Source organism: Thalassophryne amazonica, chromosome 23 (genome assembly GCF_902500255.1).
Source record: "Thalassophryne amazonica chromosome 23, fThaAma1.1, whole genome shotgun sequence".
NCBI classification, from domain to species: Eukaryota; Metazoa; Chordata; class Actinopteri; order Batrachoidiformes; family Batrachoididae; genus Thalassophryne; species Thalassophryne amazonica.
The window spans coordinates 23,179,164-23,200,656 of NC_047125.1; the positions used below are offsets into that span (position 1 = coordinate 23,179,164).

At 42.9% G+C, this 21,493-nt stretch overlaps 2 protein-coding genes across 2 annotated transcripts in view; both read left to right on the forward strand.

The window, feature by feature from the left end:
• dnah2 (dynein, axonemal, heavy chain 2) overlaps positions 1-2,485 on the forward strand; it is a 74,663-nt gene extending 72,178 nt beyond the window's left edge. The window contains 4 exon segments of the mRNA XM_034164185.1: positions 675-851; positions 1,295-1,369; positions 1,869-2,019; positions 2,272-2,485. Of these exon segments, the coding sequence (XP_034020076.1) occupies positions 675-851; positions 1,295-1,369; positions 1,869-2,019; positions 2,272-2,426 (558 nt within the window). The 3' untranslated portion in view covers positions 2,427-2,485.
• A 5,392-nt stretch (positions 2,486-7,877) lies between these two features.
• Positions 7,878-21,493, forward strand: part of kdm6ba (lysine (K)-specific demethylase 6B, a) — a 161,781-nt gene continuing 148,165 nt past the window's right edge. Inside the window, exons 1-3 of the mRNA XM_034164486.1 lie at positions 7,878-8,133; positions 20,319-20,445; positions 20,856-20,896. The gene's annotated coding sequence lies outside the window, so the exon portion shown is untranslated. The remainder of the gene's footprint in view (positions 8,134-20,318; positions 20,446-20,855; positions 20,897-21,493) is intronic.

A 21,493-nucleotide genomic window follows, 5' to 3' on the forward strand; every position in this document is an offset into this window, starting at 1 on the left:
GCCTGCTGGACTTTCCCAAAAACGACCCTGAGCTCATTGTTGTGCAGCCAGCGGCTTATTACCTCTGGCTCTGCTCCCTCTGTGTATCTGCGTCTTTTATAGGAGGAGTGCTGGGCAGCTATTAGGCTGCTGCTTCCAGCTGAGATTCTCTATTCTGCTGACCACTCCAAAGCTCCACTTTCTCTCCTTTCTTCCTCTGGCTCTCTTCACCTCCACCTTCCCTCACTCGCTCTTTTGCAAAGTGTCTCTATTTTGATTTTATTCATTCACTGCCTTTTTAATTTACTATGTGCTCTCTGTTCTAATTCTAATCTCATCCAACAAACAACATCCCCTTGTACAGATTCTGCCTTCCTTCTTTTTCCCTCTATTCCTTCATCCTGTCTTCTCTGCCCCTCCTTGACATGGCAGACTGTCATTAATTCTGAGCTTCCCGACTCACGGCTTTCATTTTGGTCTGCCTGTTTTCTCTCACTCTGGATATTTGGTATCTGGTTTCCTCACCGGGTTCATTCTGTTCTATGTGAGTCTGGGTTCATCGATTGTACAAGCACAGGAGAATAAATTTAAGTTGTGCTCATGGTCTCACTGTGTGCTGGGTGTTGATGCAGAGATAGACTGAGATGCTCATCAAAGCCCTTCTCAGCTTGTCATTTTCTCACTCTGTCTGATAGGCATACCCCTCCCTCAAGCCCCTGGCATCGTGGACACGAGACCTGTGCCAGCGCATCGATCAATTAATGCGGTGGGTGGAGACAGCAGAACCCCCCGTCTTGTTCTGGATGTCTGGCTTCACCTTCCCCAACAGCTTCCTCACTGCAGTGCTGCAGTCCTCTGCTCGGCAGAATAATGTGAGCGGTCACATATTAACACGTTCTGCTGTTACAACTTCTCCCAGATGTCTTCAAATGAAAACTTGATTGTCATTGGTTTGAAAGAGTTTCATAAGCCACACCCCAGTTGTCTGCCTGGATGACTGGCATGAAGCCACTATGTGGGTAGTGACCAAGATACATCAGAAACTATGTAACCTAGTAGCATTAATAGCTTCTAGCTTGGCTAATTAGCATTTAGCTTGCTCACAAATAACCTTGTTGAGGGTTTTTGTGCAGATAACATATTCTGTTAATATTTGTTGTTACCCAGTTTGTGATTTTTGGTAAAATCTTTACATTTCAGAGTTATTAAGATCGATGTTTGTGTGTTGATTAGCACCACACTGGTGAGACTGTTGACCTTAGTTATTATAAAAATATATATTGTATGTGTTTAATATCTTAAAATGTCATTGCAGATTTCAGTGGACACACTGTCATGGGAGTTTGCCGTGTCAACTTTAGATGACAGCAACCTCCTCAATCCACCCAAGGTGACACCCTCCCCACACACACACACACACACACACACACACACACACACACACACACACACACACACACACACACACACACACACACACACACACACACATACTTCTTCCTTCTTCTTTCCAGGAGGAAAGCTTGTTTTCATTCAAAAACAGCACAGGACCTGAGAGTTGCTGTCATCTTCTGCATCCATTCTTTCCCATCGTCCTCTTAAACGAACTCAAATTCAAAGCTTTCACATTTCTTTACATCTTTTGGCTTATGTTTTTAAAATTCTTACCCGTGTCACACGCTCTGTTATGCTTGGCGCCATTCTTCACTCCTGTATCACTCAGTCCTTCTTTCTTCTACCCCTCTCTTCCAACTTCCTCTCTCACTCCTCCTCCTCCTCTCTTCCTACCACTCCCTTTTACCCATCTTGTCCTTTCCTCAACCAAGTCCATTATAGTACTGTGACGGTGTCTGACACACACCCCAGCTCGTTCTCGCCCCTCTTCACAGGATGGAGTGTTTGTTCGAGGTTTGTACCTGGAGGGGGCAGGTTGGGACAAGAAGAACTCCTGTCTGGTGGAGGCTGAACCCATGCAGATGGTGTGTCCCATTCCCACCATCCACTTCAAGCCTGTGGAAAAACGGAGAAAGATGGCCGAACGTAGGTTTACGTCCACGTTTATCAAATTTATTGTGTCCCACGATTATTGACAGAGACAGCGGGACATTATGTCATTGTGGTTATGTTTATAAATGTCCTTGTGAGCATGATAAATTTCTAAACTAATGAGGTTAACATAATTTTTTTTTTGGGTGGGGGGGGGTGATCAGGGTGCTGTATCTCAGTAGGACTGAATGGTGAAAAGTTTATCATTTCACCATGAGTACATATTTGTGTTTTATGTGTGTGCAGCTATGTACCTGTGTCCCTGTTACTATTTCCCGGTGCGTTCGGGCGGAGCAGGTCGTCCGTCTTTTGTGGTCGCAGTGGAACTGAAATCCGGAGCGGTGTCCCCAGACCACTGGATTCAGAGAGGGACGGCTCTTCTAATGAGCCTGTCTGACTGACGGACTCCATTCATTTCTGCTCATGTTTTGTTGTACTAATAAATCGCCTATAAAATGATGATGCTTGAACTGGATTGATTTACCGTTGGTACCTTCTTCATACCTGGAGCAAAACACAAGATATTAAAGCATAAAATAACACGAAATGAAAGGTTGTTTTTCAAGGAATTATTTAAAGCATTGCTTTCTGTAAAGTCAAGTATTTGCGTATAAATGTAGTTTTTGGTGTTTATTCTTCATTCGCGTGTTTGTTAAAGACCACATTTAAAATTCTCTTATGTAAAAGTGTCTTTTCCTTAAGAATGTGTTCATGCCTCAGATTTTTCAATAGCTCACATTCCAAATATAAGAAGCAGCATCTGCATTATTGTGCTTCTCCACTTGTTTATTGAAGCTTCATCATTAATTTGCCATCCCTCCATATGCAGATGTAGGAAGCACAGCAAAGACAAAGAGAATATGGGTACAGAAAAGATCTCACAAATCCTCAGAGCACAAACAAGTTTTTGTAACATTACGCTGTAACTGTGAGGTAAAATCTCAAAAATCTCCTTGTAGATGAAAGTGGAACCATGATGGAACCAAAAGCCTCTCATTTTCACAAAGTAAATCTGTGCTGTGACACGAGAACACACACTGAAACACACACACACACACACACACACACACACACACACACACACACACACACACACACACACACACACACACACACACACACACACACACACACACACATGCACTTAATCAAGGAGAGATACAGAATATTTATATGCTAATACACATTTCTCCCCAGGCTGAGGAGACGGGGAATGAAACTATTCAAACAAATGAATTCTAATGAAGCTTTGCGTGTTGGAGTCGGCCAGTGCAGTGAGAGAGAGAAGGCCTCGGACTTCCCCACTTTGCCCAAACTCCTGAAAGCCAGACAGAGAAAAATGAGAAGGACCCTGGAGAAAGTGAGTCACTGGGGAGGGGAGCGGGGGGTCCAGTAATGAGAGAGGGGAACCAGAGAGGGGGAGCTGAGTTCGAGGTTGTATTCAGGCTGAAGGATTGTCTTCCCTGAAAGACCCAACACAGACTTCCTCAGGGTTTAAGAGCCTCTTTATCAGAACCAGGTCTCTGAACATTCTGGTGGTCTCTGAGTGGGAGACCGGGGGTGCTGGTGGTGGAGGGGAATTCAAATTCCAATAGGCTTCAGGGTTGTAACAAATAGGAGAAGGTGAAAGGCTTTAGGTGACCTGACGTCCACTTCAATGTAAATGTATGAAAACATTTTTTGTCCACCGAACATTTTGTTGCTGCTACGCTTTTTAAAAGGAACATTTTGTATTGTCCTTGAACCAAAGATTTGCAGATGTTCCATGTCCACAGAAATGTTTGAGTGCAGCCGAAACCAACTCCTTCCATCTGCTGATCCATTTAGTTAAAGGATGAGACCCAAATTCCCAAGATTTAATGGAATGTTGCGGGCAATTTATTGAAAGTCTGTGATTAGAATGTTCCAAGGTTTTCTTCCAAACTAACCCTGAAACGTTGATACTGTGCACACTTCAAATATTTTGTCAAAGGCCGTGAAGAATTTTGCTGACTGTGACCTAAGTTGGAAAACAGTTTTTTGTGTTTTATGGTAAAATGGTAAATGGACTGCATTTATATAGTCCTTTTCCATCTGCATCAGACGCTCAAAGCGCTTTACAATTATGCTTCACATTTACCCCGATGTCAGGGTGCTGCTTACTACACACCGGGAGCAATAGAGGATTAAAGGCCTTGCCCAAGGGCCCTGAGTGATTTTCCAGTCAGGCAGGGATTTGAACCCCTGATCTTCTGGACTCAAGCCCAACACCTTAAACACTAGACCATCACCTCCCCTATGAGAAAAATTAAGAACCAGTCTCCATGCTTCTGTTGTTGTGCTAAAGAAAAAGAAAAAACTGTCCCAAAATGTGATTGCTGTGTATAATGTATGTACATTTCTGAAGTTAAAAGTTTCTGAATGGCGTTTTACATGTTCATATGGCAACCAACAACTATTTTGTATGTAAAGATTTCGTGACTTAATAGCATCCCTAACGGCAGATAATAAAACATTTACGCTCAGTCTGGCTGCACGTGCTCATTTTGGGCATGAAATTTGTAAAAAAAAAAAAAAAAAAAAAAAAAAAAAAAAAAAAAAAAAATGCATTATATATATTAAAAAATACACGACTTTTAAAATTTTCAGTTAAAAATTACATTATTTTAATATTCTGATATTCAGTCACAATTTACAGTACAACTTACAGTATTTGAATATACTGAATCTATCTAACAATATTTACAATATTTTAATATGTGCTAAATTAAAAAACGATGTTTTCACAATTAGTGTGGTCACTACCGCCACCGTTCCTGTAGGTGTCGCTGTAGGGGTCACTTCAAGTATTACGTCATCAGTCACTTCCGGGATTTATTTCTCAGGTAAGTATGGTGTCGAGTTGATGTTACCTTTTGGTTTTAAAAGTGAAAGCAGAGCCATAATTAGGTAAAACAAATGCTGTTTGTAGGCTTTGGCGGGAGACAGCACTCCCTACGTAATGACTGCGTAGACACGGTAGAAAGAAACCTTAAGAGGACTACAAGTTAGCAAGATGGCGCTAATTAGCTTGTTGGGATTAGCATTTAACCTTATTGAGGAGCCTAAACTCATCAAGCGAGGGGAGACTGTACTTAAATCGGGACATGTAATGAAGATGACACACTGCTAAGAATTTTTTTACCATTATTGTGCAAATTAAAGCCAGTATGAAGGACAGAAAGTGTGGTGAGTTACAGTGAGTTTACTGCACTATGTGTAAAGGGCGTGGTTACAGGGGGCGGAGCTCGACTGAAGAACACGCTGGGCCATTAATCACAATTTTGATCAATAAATAAGATTAAAATGAAATAAATGAATATAAGTGAAGCTCTATGACTTTGTTATAATTACATGTTCACAACAATTTTTAAGGTAATTTTAGCTTTATTTTTTGGATTTGGTGGCTTATCCTGCGTATGATATATGGTATGGATTTATTTGATAAAATTCATACCTGTTTAAATAAAACAGGATAACACAAAGTATAACACCACTTATTTCCAATGTGGTCCCTAAGGGTGCATAGACACTCTGTTCCCCCCAAAGGCAAGGACCTTATGAACTGCCCTCAACAACACTGAGGGCCACCTGCCAAAGAAAACCAGAGAGAAACCCTGACCACAGTGTAGATAGAGGGAATTAAACCTCCTGACTGCTGTCAGTAACTGGCACATGGAGGACCTGAGCAAATATTTCCCAGGACACAATCACAATTGCAGCCAGTCACAACCAACATGTCAGACTCCACCAAGCAACTAACTGATAATTTTGGAATAAAAACAGCCCCGGGAGGAGCGTATGGGTGAGGCCTTGGAGAGGAAGTGTTCCAAGTACCAGGAGCTTGTGGATATATGCCAAAGGCAAGGCTGGCAGACCCGCTGTGAGCCATCAAATCAGTAATTGAAGCTGCAGAGAAAGCCACTAGATGGACTTGAAGTGAACGCTGTTGGGACACAGGCTGGGTCGCCTAAGACCCAAACCACCGGATAACTCCGGGCTGCATCACCAGTGATGTGTCCCAGCACATCCATAACATGTATTTTTCATCTTCATTAATTAAATTTCACAAAAATAAAAGTTAAAAACAATTCATTTTTAATGACCTTCCATGGCCCCCCTGGTGGGTCCAAGGCCCACACATTGGGAACGACTGTCCCATCTTCTGCCATGGAGTAATCACAATTTTAAAGCACAACTTTGTAACATTTAGGTGTAATATCTTTTGATGTTTCCTTTCAGGTATCATGTATCACAGTGTTTAAAACTGGGGCTGCTGAGCACTACTTCCCAGAGAAGTCCGCTCTGAAAGAGAAGAATCTTGATTCCCATCAGGCTGGTGCTGATCCCCGGATACAATGAGGTGAAGCAGATGAGTCTACACTGACTCCTGTGTGGGATGACATTTCATCGCAGGTTACATCTCCAGGCGTTTCCAGCTGGGAGGACTGAGACCATGCAGATGAATGATCTGATCCAAACACACAGGTAACCTGACGCACACTGGGAATTAAACCCAACTTACATTGGGAATTAAGCCCAGGTCAACATTATTGGTAGTAGGCAAAACAGAAATGAGAACGAGGGTGATTCGGACATGACTGAGAATGATAACACTGAGTATGTTGATGAAACTGTGTATTATACATATTTATTGGCAAGACTGCAAAGTTGGACTTGTCTTTGTCATTTTATGTTAAGTTTTAAGTTTTTATTTAACAGCTCATTTACAGCTTGTTTGAAGGCATCTATCCCATAGCCAATTGATGTGTTTGGCATCTTCTAGAGGTTTCATTAATGGAAAACTGAAGCAGTTTCACATTCTATGCTTGCTTTGTACACGGCTTATTTCCTTATTAGCTGTAAATGGTGATTTTGCCTTGATATGGAACTGCATGAAAATGTTGGAGATAATCCAAATTATTATATGGCTACGATGCTACGCATGCTCTTATTGGCTGATTTACGGTCTGATATTTTCCTATATCAGACCGGTTACCATGACAGTCGGCCCGTATGGCATATCACATTGGTTACAAACCAGAAAGCTAAAAACACAATTAAAAAAACAAGTCGGATGCGAACATACTCCATAAATGTCTAAACAGCATTGGAAAAAACACACAGTGAAAGCTTACCAGCTAACGACCGGGCCGTCTGTTAGCAAGTTCTTCCATGGAGGTGAAGAAAGCGAACGGGTCTGACTACAAACCCAAAACCATCAGCAGCTTTCATATTCACGCAATACGGTAAGTTTACGTGTTTTATATATATATATATATATATATATATATATATATATATATATAACAGCCATATAATAAATTATTAGCCTCAGTTACTCTGTTCATAATCCTTTATTATAAATGAACCAAATTTTACAGAAAGTCACTTTTGAAATTTTTGTAATACAAAATTAACATTATAGAAAAAAAAAAAGCTTTCAAATGCATTAAACAATAAATTGAACACTTGCTGCAGAAAAAAATGATTCATTACTTAAAAACAGATAAATTGCTTTGCTTCAGATAACTGATTCAAAAATAAATAAATAAATCACTTGAAAGACAGTGGTGGTTCCTCATTGACACAACCCTGAATATCTGGACCCGCTCCTGCTGTTGACTTGTTGATAATGGAATTTTGGGCGAGTGAGTGGCACAGTGTTTTCCAGTGGCTGAGGGGGCGGGGTAGCGAAGGTCCGACAGACTCTTCCACCGAAAAATAAACCTGCATGATGGAAGGAGGGAGGAGGAGGAGAGCGGGGAAAGACTTTTTTTTTTTTTTGCGTTGAATAAAAAACTGCGCAGTTTCTTTAAGGGCTGGACAGTTTCGTGCGTGAACCGAAGATGCTCTGGTGGCGAAAAAGCGATGTGACAGAAGAGGGGAGATTTCATGAGCAGAGCGCGCTTGTCATGCCTTGCCCACGGGCGAACACGATCCACGTTTTGCTGTCTGCGTGTCGACACCAGGCTGCACCTCCATGGACGCCGAATGGAGGTTTGTTTGTTTTTTTGGAAGGCTGCGTCACTGGCGGAGGAGATGAATTGTTTTAACGACGCGGCGCCTCCCAATCACCGCCAACACAAGGTAAAGGAAAACAAACGGCAGTTGACCGTTAACGTATGATTAACGGACACTTACGTTTGTGCGTTAATTTTTTTAACGGCCTGTGCGGGAGAGATCAAGGAAAAAAAAAAAACGTAAAACTGCAGCGTCACTATTTAGTCAAAGCGGGTTTTTATCGCTGTTTAATCCTATGTAACGCACACTTTATTACAAAGCGTCACCCTGCACGCGAAGCTAACTTTAGCCGAGTGTAGTATGAGTGTGAATTTAATTAGCACAGATTTCTCTCTTCTGAAATTAAATGAGGGTGATGTCATGTTTCTACTGTCAGGAAGGGACGAGTTTACGGGAACCCACGAACGGACACGATGTCGCAACAGCCTGGCGGTTAGCGAGTATTTTATTCAATTCTCAACCAACCAGAAAGTCAGTACCCACTACGTCATTCACATCATTAGCATACGATTAACATATCAACGTACACGCAGCGAAACGTGAACAATCACTGGACACCACTTCAAGTTGGACCAATGCAATGCATTCTGGGTAAAACGTACGGGTCAGTAAATGTGTCCTTATTCCTGCAGATTGCAATGTTTTATGATACAAAGTTATTTAAACTAATGTTTAAATAACTAAGCTCCTAATCCCCCCAACGACTCGCTTATGGTGTCATATTTCAGAATTTAGACATCAAAAACACCTAACGGACATAATTTCAACAAACGCTACGAACCTTCAACATGTTCACCACAACAGTAGCAAAAGGGTAGAAATGAATGAACATTTGGAGGAAGGACAGTCGCATTTTCTTTCTGACATGTCATGTGGTGAAGTTGTGGCGGGTTCTTCCACAATTTCCAGGAAGAGCTTTTGAATTTTCACTGGAATTTTTTTCCCTCCGCCTCCCCCCGTTTAGTTACCATGACACCGCAGGCTTTCAGCCACTAGATGGCGACAAAATAATTTTACAACAGGGGTTTCAAATGTGTAACGTTGGTGTCCAAATTAATCAAACATGTTTTTGCTGACGTGGAGACCTAAAACGATGAATAGATAAATCGAAAAATCCCCCCCCCCCTTTTGTAATTATTTGTTGTACCCTGAATATAACTACTAACCAAATTGCCAAATTAAAATAGAATCAGCAAAACTTGTTTGATTGAAAAAAATGTTATACATTAAACTGTAAACAGTGGATTACTTTTCCCAACAAAGATAGTGTTTATTAGGGTATCCCCCAAGTTTTTAAAGGGGATGTATTCTATTTGTATTTAGATTTTAGAAAGGCCTTTGATTCTGTCCCACATTAAATAAAAATTTTCAAAGTATGTAATGCATATGATTGTCACTTCTGGTCAATAATCAGAATCAGAATCAGAAGAAGTTTATTGCCATTGATAGTGAACAGGATTCACAGACTAGGAATTTGCTTCGGTACAATGGTGCAACATTAAGAAGAGATAAAATGCTAGGATAAAATATAACATATGTGTCAAAATAAGATAAAATATAAGATAAAAAAAGAAATATGAAATATGAAAGGCTGTGTGCAACAGAGAAACAGAAAAAACAGTGCAGTGGGAGGAGTGCAATTAAAAACCAAAGTACATTGTCTAAAGTGACCCGTGATAAAATGATAAAGTGACAGAGTTAAGCTTAAGGTGACTGAGTTATGAGGTGTTCATGAGTCTAACGGCAGAGGGGAAGAAACTGTTCTTATGGCGGGAGGTTCTGGTCCGGATGGACCGTAGCCTCCTGCCCGAGGGGAGTGGTTTGAACACACCGTGTGCAGGGTGAGAAGGGTCAGCTGTGATCCGACATGCTCGGCCCAGAGTCCTGGAGACGTGTAGGTCGTGGAGAGATGGAAGGCTACAGCTGATCACCTTCTCAGCAGAGGCCACAATGCGCTGCAGTCTGTGTATGTCCCTGGCTGTGGCCCCGGCGTACCACACCGTCATGGAGGAGCAGAGGATGGACTCGATGATGGCCGTGTAGAACTGCACCATCAGCTGGACAGGCAGCTTGGCCTTCTTCAGCTGCCGCAGGAAGTACATCCTCTGCTGGGCCTTCTTGATGAGGGAGCTGATGGTTGACTCCCACTTGAGGTCCTGGGTGATGGTGGTGCCGAGGAAGCGGTGACAGACCACAGTGGTGATGGGGCTGTTGGTGAGGGCGAGGGAGGGCGGGGGGGGCTGTGGCTTTCCTGAAGTCCACGATCATCTCCACTGTTTTCTGGGCATTGAGCTCCAAGTTGTTGCTGCTGCACCAGGTCACCAGCCGGTCCACCTCCCTCCTGTAGGCAGACTCATCCCCATCCAAAATGAGTCCAATGAGGGTGGTGTCGTCCGCAAACTTGATGAGTTTTACAGAGCCGTGGCTGGAGGTGCAGCAGTTAGTGTAGAGGGAGAAGAGCAGAGGGGAAAGGACACAGCCCTGTGGAGATCCTGTGCTGAGAGCCCGAGTGTTCGAGACATTTTTTCCCAGCCTCACACGCTGACTCCGGTCCGTCAGGAAGTCTGTGATCCACCTGCAGGTGGAGTTGGGCACGTGGAGCAGAGAAAGCTTGTCCTGAAGCAAAGCTGGAAGGATGGTGTTGAATGCAGAGCTGAAGTCCACAAACAGGATCCTAGCATAGGTTCCTGGGGAGTCCAGGTGCTGCAGGATGGAGTGCAGGGCCAGGTTTATGGCATCATCTACAGACCTGTTGGCTCTGTAGGCAAACTGCAGGGGGTCCAGGAGGGGGTCGGTGATGGACTTCAGGTGGGATAAAACCAGGCGTTCGAAGGTCTTCATGACTACAGACGTGAGAGCCACAGGACAGTAGTCATTAAGTCCAGTGACGCGTGGTTTCTTGGGGACTGGAACTATGATTGAGGACTTGAAACAGACTGGAACATGGCATGACTCCAGGGAGGTGTTGAAGATCCCCGTGAAGACTGGGGCCAGCTCATCAGCGCAGTGTCTCAGGGTGGCAGGAGAGACACAGTCTGGGCCCGGGGCCTTACGTGGATTCAGCCTTTTGAAATGTCTCCTCACGTCCTCCTCTTGGACTGAGAGGGCAACAGGGGGAGTGGGGAGGGCAGCAGTGAGAGGGGGGAGGTCCAGAGTGTTTGAATATCCAGTTGTGTGGGGGGTGGGGAGGTGTGAGTCCTTGTCTTCAAAGCGTGAATAGAAGACGTTCAGGTCGTTGGCCAGCTTCAGGTCGTCAATAGAACGAAGTGCTTTGGGCTTGTAGTTGGTGATCTCTTTCAACCCCCTCCACACAGAGGCCGAGTCGTTGGCAGAGAACCTTTGCTGCAGACGTGAACTGTACATGGATTTAGCCTTTGCCACCTCCTTGTTAAATCTGTACTTTGCACCTCTATAGCTGTCTCTGTCTCCTTCTCTGAAAGCCACCTTTTTCTGCTGACGGAGCTGCTGGAGTTTAGGTGTGAACCAGGGCTTGTCATTGTTATATCTCACCCTGGTATGCTGTGGGATGATGCTGTCTTCACAGAAATGAATATATGACGTCACAGTGTCCGTGTAGTCATCTAGACTGTCTGTTGAAGCCTCAAACATATCCCAATCCGTGGTGGCCAAGCACGCGCGTAGCTCCTCTACAGCTTCATTGCTCCACACTTTAGACGTCCTCACAACAGGTTTAGAGAGTTTAAGTCTCTCTCTGTACGTGGGGATCAAGTGGACCATCATGTGATCTGAGAGTCCCAAAGCTGCACGGGCCACCGCGCGGTAGGCGCCGCTCACTGTCGTGTAACAATGATCTAACGTGCTCCCTTCTCTGGTCGGGCATTTAACTGTTTGTATTTTGGTAATTCCTGACTGAGATTCCCTTTGTTAAAATCACCGAGAATTATAACAAGAGAGTCCGGAAAGTCTCTCTCCACGCTCATAATCTGATCCGCGAGCGCGCGCTCGGCCTCATGCACGTCCGCGCTCGGTGGAATATACACAGAGCAAAGTATGAAAGAGTTAAACTCACGTGGAGAGTAGAACGGTCTGCAGTTTATGAGGAGATATTCCAGAGAGGGACAGCAGTGTTGGGAGATCACAGTCACATCAGAGCACCAGGCGTTGTTGATATAGAAGCAGAGTCCTCCACCTCTTGTTTTTCCACCAGAGAGTGCTCGGTCTCTGTCTGCGCGGAGGAGTCGGAATCCCTCTAGTTGGAGCGCGCAGTCCGGTCTGTGCATTTAACCACGTCTCCGTGAAGCACAGTACACAAGATGAGGAGAAATCTCTATTCTTCTTCATCAGCAGTGCCAGCTCATCCATCTTGTTGTGGAGTGAGCGGACGTTGGAGAGAAATATCCCAGGTAGGGGCGTGCGCGTGCCCCTTCGTCTGAGGAGCACGAGCGCTCCAACTCGTTTTCCTCTCCGCCGTCGTCTCACTTTTTTGGCCAAAAAGTGAACCAGTTCAGCTGCAGGCACTAAAAAAACTGGCGTAATGTCCGTGGGTGTTGATGATTTGATGTTTAGAAGCTCCTCGCGGGTGTTGGGACATGATGACACACGATGGATGCACAAAAACAGACAAAACAGGGAGCACCAGAATACCAGGGCGCCTTCACGTGGCGGCATCTTGGAAGGGAAAATGAATGAATTATTACAGTCAACAAAAATACAAACGCAACACTTTTGGTTTTGCTCCCATTTTGTATGAGATGAACTCAAAGAACTAAAACTTTTTCCACATACACAATATCACCATTTCCCTCAAATACTGTTCACAAACCAGTCTAAATCTGTGATAGTGAGCACTTCTCCTTTGCTGAGATAATCCATCCCACCTCACAGGTGTGCCATATCAAGATACTGATTAGACACCATGATTAGTGCGCAGGTGTGCCTTAGACTGCCCACAATAAAAGGCCACTCTGAAAGGTGCAGTTTTATCACACAGCACAATGCCACAGATGTTGCAAGATTTGAGGGAGCATGCAATTGGCATGCTGACAGCAGGAATGTCAACCAGCATGTTCACCTCCAAGATCGTCTGAGACCAGCTACTCGGACAGCTGCTGAAACAATCGGTTTGCATAACCAAAGAATTTCTGCACAAACTGTCAGAAACCGTCTCAGGGAAGCTCATCTGCATGCTCGTCATCCTCATCGGGGTCTCGACCTGACTTCAGTTCGTCGTCGTAACCGACTTGAGTGGGCAAATGCTCACATTCGCTGGCGTTTGGCACGTTGGAGAGGTGTTCTCTTCACGGATGAATCCTGGTTCACACTGTTCAGGGCAGATGGCAGACAGCGTGTGTGGCGTCGTGTGGGTGAGCGGTTTTCTGATGTCAGTGTTGTGGATCGAGTGGCCCATGGTGGCGGTGGGGTTATGGTATGGGCAGGCGTCTGTTATGGACGAAGAACACAGGTGCATTTTATTGATGGCATTTTGAATGCACAGAGATACCGTGATGAGATCCTGAGGCCCATTGTTGTGCCATCCAAGAACATCACCTCATGTTGCAGCAGGATAATGCACGGCCCCATGTTGCAAGGATCTGTACACAATTCTTGGAAGCTGAAAATGTCCCAGTTCTTGCATGGCCGGCATACTCACCGGACATGTCACCCTTTGAGCATGTTTGGGATGCTCTGGACCGGCATATATGACAGCGTGTACCAGTTCCTGCCAATATCCAGCAATTTCGCACAGCCATTGAAGAGGAGTGGGCCAACATTCCACAGGCCACAATTGACAACCTGATCAACTCTATGCGAAGGAGGTGTTGCACTGCATGAGGCAAATGGTGGTCACACCAGATACTGACTGGTATCCCCCCCCCAATTAAACAAAACTGCACCTTTCAGAGTGGCCTTTTATTGTGGACAGTCTAAGGCACACCTGTGCACTAATCATGGTGTCTAATCAGCATCTTGATATGGCACATCTGTGAGGTGGGATGGATTATCTCAGCAAAGGAGAAGTGCTCACTATCACAGATTTAGACTGGTTTGTGAACAATATTTGAGGGACATGGTGATATTGTGTATGTGGAAAAGGTTTTAGATCTTTGAGTTCATCTCATACAAAATGGGAGCAAAACCAAAAGTGTTGCGTTTATATTTTTGTTGAGTGTATAAAAAATAATATATTATAATAATATAAAAAATAATGAATTATTTATGACCGCAGTGCACTTCTATTACACTATTTGTATCTTTAACAGGGTTAATTTGCGTATTTATGCCAACCGAAAGTTAACCTACAGATACATTCATTTAATATAGCTGGTATGTTGTTAGAGACAACACAGTTGTCTACATCTGCTGATTTGTTTGCATTTGCATAAACGTGAACTTACAGTGCAGCTGGAAAGAATACACAGGGCTTAACTTTTTACACATTTTGTTAAGGCCCTGTCATACCTTGACAATTTAGCCAGCGTATGCCAACCGTATTAAAAAACGCTGGCATAAGTCCAATAAATTAAGGGTGTTTTTTTGTTTTTTTTATAAGTTAAGAGTGTAAGAGAGTAAATCGTCAAGGTGTGACAGGGCCTTTGCGATACAGCCTTATTTCAAAATGAATGAAATTCACATTTTTCCTCAAAATTCTACATACAATATCCCACAATGACAATGTGAAAAAAGGTTTTGTGAAATTTTTGCAAATTTATTAAAAATAGAAAACTACATACTACGGATGTACATAAGTATTCACAGCCTTTGCCATGAAGCTCAAAAATGAGCTCATGTGCATCTTGTTTCCACTGATCATCCTTGAGATGTTTCTGCAGCTTAATTGGAGTTCACCTGGGGTAAATTCAGTTGATTGAACATGATTTGGATAGACACACACCTGTGTACATACAACCCCTGGCAATAATTATGGAATCACCGGCCTCGGAGGATGTTCATTCAGTTGTTTAATTTTGTAGAAAAAAAGCAGATCACAGACAGGACACAAAACTAAAGTCATTTCAAATGGCAACTTTCTGGCTTTAAGAAACACTATAAGAAATCAGGAAAAATAATTGTGGCAGTCAGTAACGGTTACTTTTTTAGACCAAGCAGAGGGAAAAAAATATGGACTCACTCAATTCTGAGGAATAAATTATGGAATCACCCTGTAAATTTTCGTCCCCAAAACTAACACCTGCATCAAATCAGATCTGCTCGTTAGTCTGCATCTAAAAAGGAGTGATCACACATTGGAGAGCTGTTGCACCAAGTGGACTGACATGAATCATGGCTCCAACACGAGAGATGTCAATTGAAACAAAGGGGAGGATTATCAAACTCTTAAAAGAGGGTAAATCATCACGCAATGTTGCAAAAGATGTTGGTTGTTCACAGTCAGCTGTGTCTAAACTCTGGACCAAATACAAACAACATGGGAAGGTTGTTAAAGGCAAACATACTGGTAGACCAAGGAAGACATCAAAGTGTCAAGACAGAAAACTTAAAGCAATATGTCTCAGAAATCGAAAATGCACAACAAAACAACAAACGAATGGGAGGAAACTGGAGTCAATGTCTGTGACCGAACTGTAAGAAACCGCCTAAAGGAAATGGGATTTACATACAGAAAAGCTAAACTAAAGCCATCATTAACACTAAACAGAAAAAAACAAGGTTACAATGGGCTAAGGAAAAGCAATCGTGGACTGTGGATGACTGGATGAAAGTCATATTCAGTGATGAATCTCGAATCTGCCTTGGGCAAGGTGATGATGCTGGAACTTATGTTTGGTGCCGTTCCAATGAGATTTATAAAGATGACTGCCTGAAGAGAACATGTAAATTTCCAGTCATTGATGATATGGGGCTGCATGTCAGGTAAAGGCACTGGGGAGATGGCTGTCATTACATCATCAATAAATGCACAAGTTTATGTTGATTATTGGACACTTATCCCATCAGTTGAAAGGATGTTTGGGGATGATGAAATCATTTTTCAAGATGATAATGCATCTTGCCATAGAGCAAAAACTGTGAAAACATTCCTTGCAAAAAGACACATAGGGTCAATGTCATGGCCTGCAAATAGTCCGGATCTTAATCCAATTAAAAATCTTTGGTGGAGGTTGAAGAAAATGGTCCATGACAAGGCTGCAAAGCTGATCTGGCAACAGCAATCAGAGAAAGTTGAAGCCAGATTGATGAAGAGTACTGTTTGTCACTCATTAAGTCCATGCCTCAGAGACTGCAAGCTGTTATAAAAGCCAGAGGTGGTGCAACAAAATACTAGTGATGTGTTGGAGCGTTCTTTTGTTTTTCATGATTCCATAATTTATTCCTCAGAATTGAGTGAGTCCATATTTTTTTCCCTCTGCTTGGTCTAAAAAAGTAATCGTTACTGACTGCCACAATTATTTTCCTGATTTCTTATAGTGTTTCTTAAAGCCAGAAAGTTGCCATTTGAAATGACTTTAGTTTTGTGTCATGTCTGTGATCTGCTTTTTTTCTGCAAAATTAAACAACTGAATGAACATCCTCCGAGGCTGGTGATTCCATAATTTTTGCCAGGAGTTGTATGAGGTCCCACAGTTGACAGAGCATGTCAGAACACAAACCATGCATGAAGTCAAAGGAATTGTTTGTAGATATCTGAGACAGGATTTTCTTGAGGCACAAATCTAGGGAAGGGTACAGAAACATTTCTGCTGCTTTGAAGGTCCCAATGAGCACAGTGGCCTCCATCATCCATTAATGGAACAAGTTTGGATCCACCAGGACTCTTCCTAGAGCTGGCTGCCCATTTAAACTGAGCCATCGGGAGAGAAGGGCCTCAGCCAGGGAGGTGATCAAGAACCTGATGGTCACTCTGTCAAAGCTTTAGCATTCCTCTGTGGAGAAAGAACCTTCCAGAAGGACGGCTATCTCTGCAGCAATCCATCAATCAGGCCTGTATAGTAGAGTGAACAGATGGAAGCCACTCCTTAGTAAAAGGCACATGGCAGTTCACCTGGAGTTTGTCAAAAGGCACCTGAAGGACCCTCAAACCATGAGAAACAAAATTGGTCTGATGAGACAAAGTTTGAACTCTTTGGTGTGAATGCCAGGCATCATGTTTGGAGGAAACCAGGCACCATTCCTGCAGTGAAGTATGGTGGTGACAGCATCATGCTGTGGGGATGTTTTTCAGCAACAGGAACTGGGAGCCTAGTCAGGATTGAGGGAAAGATGAATGCAGCAGTGTACAGAGACATCCTGGATGAAAACCTGCTCCAGAGCACTCTTGACCTCAGACTGGAGCAACGGTTCATCTTTCAGCACAGCAATGACCCTAAGCACACAGCTAAGATATCCAAGGAGTGTCTTCAGGACAACTCTGTGAATGTCCTTGAGTGGTCCAGCCAAAGCCCAGACCTGAATCCTATTCAACATCTCTGGAGAGATCTGAAAATGGCTGTGCACCAAGACTCCCCATCCAACCTGATGCAGCGTGAAAGGTGCTGCAAAGAGGAATGGACAAAACTGCCCAAAGACAGGTGCACCAGGCTTGTGGCAACATAATCAAGAACACTGGCTGTAATTGCTGCCAAAAATGCACCAATATATATATATATACAGTGAGGAAAATAAGTATTTGAACACCCTGTGGTTTTGCAAGTTCTCCCACTTAGAAATCGTGGAGGGGTCTGACATTTTCATCTTAGGTGCATGTCCACTGTGAGAGACATAATCTAAAAAAAAAAAAAAAACGGAAATCACAATGTATGATTTTTTTTAAATCATTTATTTATATGTTACTGCTGCAAGTAAGTATTTGATCCCCTACCAACCAGCAAGAATTCTGGCTCTCACAGACCTGTTAATTTTTCTTTAAGAAGCTCTCTTATTCTGCACTCTTTACCTGTATTAATTGCACCTGTTTGAACTTGTTACCTGTATAAAAGGCACGTGTTCATACACTCAATCAATCACACTCCAGCCTGTCCACCATAGCCAAGACCAAAGAGCTGTCTAAGGACACCAGGGACAAAACTGTAGACCTGCACAAGGCTGGGATGGACTACAGGACAACCGGCCAGCAGCTTGGTAGAAGACAACAACTGTTATGATTATTTATTAGAAAGTGGAAGAAACACAAGATGATTGTCCATCTCCCTTGGTCTGGGATTCCATGCAAGAGCTCACTTTGTGGGGTAAGGATGATTCTGAGAAAGCTCAGAACGACACAGGAGGACCTGGTCAATGACCTGAAGAGACCTGGGACCACAGTCACAAAGATTACATTAGTAACACATGGTGCTGTCATGGTTTAAAATCCTGCAGGGCAGCAAGGTCCCCCTGCTCAAACCAGCACATGTCCAGGCCCGTTTTAAGTTCACCAGTGACCATCTGGATGATCCAGAGGAGGCATGGGAGAAGGTCATGTGGTCATATGAGACCAGAATAGAGCTTTTTGGAATCAACTCCACTTACCATGTTTAGAGGATGAAAACAACACCAAGAAAACCATCCCAACCGTGAAGCATGGGGGTGGAAACATCATACTCTGGGGGTGCTCTTCTGCAAAGGGGACAGGACGACTGCACCGTATTGAAGGGGGGATGGATGGGGTTATGTATTGCGAGATTTTGGCAAACGACCTCTTTCCCTCAGTAAGAGCATTGAAGATGGGTCATGGCTGGGTCTTCCAGCATGACAATGACCCCAAACACACAGCCAGGACAACCAAGGAGGGGCTCCGTAACAAGCATTTCAAGGTCCTGGAGTGGCCTGGCCAGTCTCCAGACCTGAACTCAATAGAAAATCTTTGGAGGGAGCTGAAACTCCAAACCTGAAAGATCTAGAGAAGATCTGTATGGAGGAGTGGACCAAAATCCCTGCTGCAGTGTGTGCAAACCTGGTGAAAAACTACAGGAAATGTTTGACCTCTGTAATTGCAAACAAAGGCTACTGTACCAAATATTAACATTGATTTTCACAGGTGTTCAAATACTTATTTGCAGCAGTAACATACAAATAAATTATTAAAAAAATCATACATTGTGATTTCCGGATTTTTTTTTTTTTTTTTAGATTATGTCTGTCACAGTGGACATGCACCTAAGAAGAAAATTTCAGACCCGTCCATGATTTCTAAGTGGGAGAACTTGCAAAATCGCAGGGTGTTCAAATACTTATTTTCCTCACTGTGTGTGTGTGTGTGTATATATATATATATATATATATATATATATATATATATATATATATATATATATATATATATATAAATTTGCAAAAAATGTCAAAACTTTATTCATATTGTCATTATGGGGTGTTTGTGAGTAGAATTTTAAGGGGATAAATGAATTTACTCCATTTTAGAAGAAGGCTGTAACATAACAAAAACTGTAAAATTGAAGCATTGTGAATACTTTCCAGAAGCACTGTATGCATCATACACGAAGGCTGTATGATTAAGTAATCGAGAGGACAGAGTCAGTATATATTTTAAGAAAGACGGTATTGCCCGTTTCTTGGTTTAAATGTTACTTTTCAAAATTGAATGAACCTTTGGATACATTTATGCCCTACATAATTTACTTATACCATAAAACTGGTATTTACAGCCAGTGTTAACAAAAATGCTTCTATTTTTCCATACTGACCTTGCAAGTTGAAAATATCAACGTAAACATGAACTTAGATCTACTTTGCCATATTTAAATATGTCACAAACTACATTTTTTTTTTATATGAAATCAGTAATGTTTTGCATTACAATTAATTCTTCCATTTCTCCACAAAATTCAGTGGATAGAAAACTGATTAAGATGTCCTGAGACCACAGCAGTGGAAAGAATGCTGATATGAAGGTGTCAGTAGGGTTCAGGCCACTTTAAGATTGACTGTGTGGTTGTGGAACATGGACACCACTAAGTGACCTAAGGTGACTGAGTGGATGTCTTTGGTCTTGGTCTTTCTGTGGGATCACTAGGTATAACTGGGATAACTTTGTATCAAATGAACAGTTACGTAGCTTGACTAAGTCACGTGGATGCTGAAGGACTGTGTGTTGGCCACAAGATGGCGCCCTATTTGCAGGCAAACAGTGCTCTGTGCTCTTGTGAAAATCTGTGGATTTGGTTTATGAAGTTCACGTGTATGTCAGTAATAAACCCCCCGACTCAGTGCTGCTGTGGTCCCAATCCCATGACTTAAACAACAACCTTGTCTCCTGTATTTAAGTGAGCAAACATGATTTGTCAGTGTTGTTGGGTATTAGGTCAAACAGCTCAACCATCCTTTTCTATTTACAGGTGACAAGTGGGTGGTGTGGCCAGGATTTGTCCAGCGTCATTTCAAGAACTGCCGGGGTCCAACTGAAGCAAAACAAGTCTGACCAATCAGCTGACCAGCACAGCCTGGAAACTAAGCATGCTGACGGTGAGACGGGAACTGTCAACTAAAGTTTGAATGGATTATTTATGAAGTGAGGGTGATAATGTGTTGGTTAACGGGATCAGGTGCATTGTGTGACTCATGATGCCTTCCAGATAATTCAGACTTGAAGCTTTCTTTCCTTCTACTTAAAAATAACAAATGGAATGATGCTTGTAGTTGGAGTTCTTGACAGCTTGTTAGAGACTTTTGTGACATATGTAGCAGGAATACATCCCAAGTATTTAAATTGTGCCTCAGATTGTTAAAAGACTGGTTTCGGGGTGACTGAACACTCGACAGTCAGAAATTCCAACTTTCCAATGAGCCTGGAATGGAGCGTTTCCTTACATAGGGAGGAATGAAAATGTGTTACTGCTGCACCTGTGTACACATTGACTTGGGTTTTCTTTCAGGGTCATCACCTGTGTCTGGCCATGAATATCCACCTGCACAGGTAAGATGTTTGACTTTTTATTCTGGGGCTGTAGTGTTTCCATCTTGTTCTCCATTAGTGGATCATTTGGGGATTATGAATAATTACTCAGGAAGAAAGCACTATGAGGAAAGTTGTATTAACCTCTGTGACCATCTGTGTTTTGACTAGAAAATCATGGCCTGTTGCGTTCACTGACCCACTCATTCAGAGCATGTATACTGTATCCCCATTACTGTTCATTTGACATGGACTAATGGTGGACAGTGGGCTACAGATTTTAATAATGAAGTCAGGCTTTCTCTTTTATTATGGCTTTCACCCACGTAATCGGTCCTCTGCATCTTCTGTCACACCACCCACTTGCACACTCTCCAGCACCACATCTATACAACATATCTGGTATCATTACTGTCTAATAAACTTTTCCTTTCGGTTTCATGTGCTGGCACAGGTAACCTCAGCTTTGGGGGAGCCGTGAAAATGTGTATGATTAGAATTCAGCTTGCCTTGGCTAATGTGTGCTGTGCTGAGCCAGTGGAAAAATGGCGTGGAGCCCCCTCAGCTTTATTACATCTGTTTATAACTGGCTATGAATCAGTTCTACTACCCACATAT